Raw genomic sequence first — 2,517 nt, 5'->3', positions numbered from 1 at the left:
ACCTTTGTGTTTAGAAACCCTGGGGTTTCTATATTTGCTTATCTATTTGTTAATTAACTTTTTATTTTGGTACTGGGGATTTAACTCAGGGGCACTTTACCACTGAGATACATTCCCAGCTTTATTCTTTTTTTTTTTAAACAACTGCTTGCTAAGTTGCTTAGGGTCTCACTCTATTTCTGAGGCTACCCTTGAACATGTGATCCTTCTGCCTCAGCCTCCTGAGTCACTGGGATTACAGGTGTGCAGCAACACACATGGCTTAGGATTTCTATATTTTGCAAATCCATCTTTGTTGGATTTGTGTCATGAAAGTGGTAGGACTGAGGACTGAAGTGCAGCAAATTATGTTCCCTGCCGGTATGATTATACCAAAATGAACCCCAATATTATGCATGATTGTAATGCACTAATACAAAGATAAAAATTCTTAAAATGAAATGCCAATGATGAACACTCACAGGGGATATCAATATTTTTACCAGAAGGAGCACTGAAGTCCCCATAAAATAAAGAGTCTTCCACTCACAGATGTGCCTGCCTACAGCTAGGAAGCTCGCATGCCCATGTGCAGTAGGAAGAACACCCCAGAGCAGCCACCAGGACACTGAGGAAGGATTGGCTACAGGGATGCAGCAGGCACAGGAGCTGCAGCCTACAAACAGGCATGTGCATCAGAATCCCCAGAGGGCCTAATAACCCAGAGGATGCTCCAACCCAGAATCTGAGGCTCAGCTGGTACTGTGGACCTGAAGATGCACATTTACACCGAGTTTCCAGGTGACACCCAGGTGGCTGACCTGGGAACACCGTTAGAGAATCACTGGACTAGAGCCAGTTTTCCTTGGGTTAACGTAGTAACTTCAACTTGTCAGCAAAGAGACCCAAAGATAAGACAAAATATGTGATTTCTTGAGTTCCTGATGTTTCAATAAAAGATGCTGGGGTCATTCTGGGGAATCCCTATTCAGAGTGAATTTTGAGTTCCTTCTCTCCCTCCTTCTCAGGAAACCCAGAAATCCCATGGAAAGAGGAAACCAAACGGAAACTAGCAACTTCGTCCTCCTGGGATTCACAGATGACCCTGACCTGCATTCCCTCCTCTTTGGCCTGCTTCTGGCCATGTACCTGGTCACTGTGCTGGGGAACCTGCTCATCATTCTGGCTGTTATTTCAGACTCCCACCTGCACACGCCCATGTACTTCCTCCTCTCCAACCTGTCCCTGGCTGACATTGGCTTCACCTCCACCACCATCCCCAAGGCTCTCAGGAACATCCACACTCACAGCAAGGGGATCACCTTTGCAGGCTGCATCTCACAGATTTATTTTTTTATTTTGTTTGGATGCCAGGACAATTTGCTCCTGACAGTGATGGCCTATGACCGCTTTGTGGCCATCTGTCACCCCCTGCACTACGTGGCTATTATGAACCCACAGGTCTGTCTGCTCATGGCTCTGGGGTCCTGGTTGGTCAGTATCCTGGGTGCCCTTCCAGAGACCTTGACCATCTTGAGGCTGTCCTTTTGCACAAACATAGAAATCCCCCACTTCTTCTGTGATCTTACTGAAGTTCTGAAGCTCACCTGCTCTGAAAAGCTCATCAGTAACATAGTGGTGTACACTGTGGCCATCGTCCTGGGTGTCTTCCCTCTCACTGGCATCCTCTTCTCCTACTCTCAGATTTTCTCCTCCATCCTGAGGATCTCATCAGACAGAGGCAAGTACAAAGCCTTCTCCACCTGTGGGTCTCACCTCCTGGTGGTCTCCTTGTTCTACGGCACTGGCCTTGCAGTCAACCTCAGTTCTCTAGCCACACTGCCTTCTAGGATAAGTCTGATGGCCTCAGTGATGTACACCATGGTCACCCCCATGCTGAACCCTTTCATTTACAGTCTGAGGAACAGGGACATCAAGGTGGCCCTGGGGAGAGTCCTCAGCAAAATGGTGCCTCTCAGTGAAAGGGTGGACACATGTCTCTCCTGAGTCACAGGGTGCACCATAGTGAAGACCAGAGAACCTCACCTCGTCCATCCAACTGTGGCTACCTCTGCTTTGTGTATTTTAGGGCAACTCATTCTTTGCATTTTCCTGTAAGGGTTCTGTGTTTGGGATTGGGGTCTCTGATAGCTTCATGGAACTATGACATGCTTGGTGGATGGGAAATTTCTGTGCAAAGACACAGAATGCCTGGCTGCTAGGAAAACTTCTGTGCAAAGACACAGGATGCCTAGCTGCTGTAGCAATGCCCTGCATGAGGAGGCTCTGTGCTAGAGTCTTATCAGCCTCAGCTTTGATCTCACTCACACAGCTCCTGGGAATAAAGAAACTCTCCTTAGACAACCACAATGTTTCACCCAGCTCCACTGCACCTGAACCTGTCCACATAACAGTAACTTTAAGCAATAGACTTTCTCGAGAGCTACACAAAACTCCTAACATTGCACATTGCAACTATAGTAAGTAACTGTGGAACAAGCTGCATAATGTTATTAAACCTATAAGCTGCCTAATGAC

At 47.1% G+C, this 2,517-nt stretch overlaps 1 protein-coding gene across 1 annotated transcript; it reads left to right on the top strand.

Annotated features, from left to right (window-relative positions):
• The first annotated feature begins 1,023 nt into the window (after nucleotides 1-1,023).
• On the top strand, nucleotides 1,024-1,986 carry LOC124087664 (olfactory receptor 7C2-like). Its single transcript, XM_046436649.1, has one exon. It carries the CDS (start codon nucleotides 1,024-1,026, stop codon nucleotides 1,984-1,986), a length of 963 nt encoding a protein of 320 aa, XP_046292605.1.
• Nucleotides 1,987-2,517: the final 531 nt, after the last annotated feature.

Source organism: Marmota monax, unplaced genomic scaffold (genome assembly GCF_021218885.2).
Source record: "Marmota monax isolate L192 unplaced genomic scaffold, Marmota_monax_Labrador192_F-V1.1 WCK01_AAM20220418_F8-fsc00021, whole genome shotgun sequence".
Taxonomy (NCBI): domain Eukaryota; kingdom Metazoa; phylum Chordata; class Mammalia; order Rodentia; family Sciuridae; genus Marmota; species Marmota monax.
The sequence above is the reverse complement of the archived record's forward strand: the minus strand, read 5'-3'. Positions and strand labels throughout refer to the sequence as shown.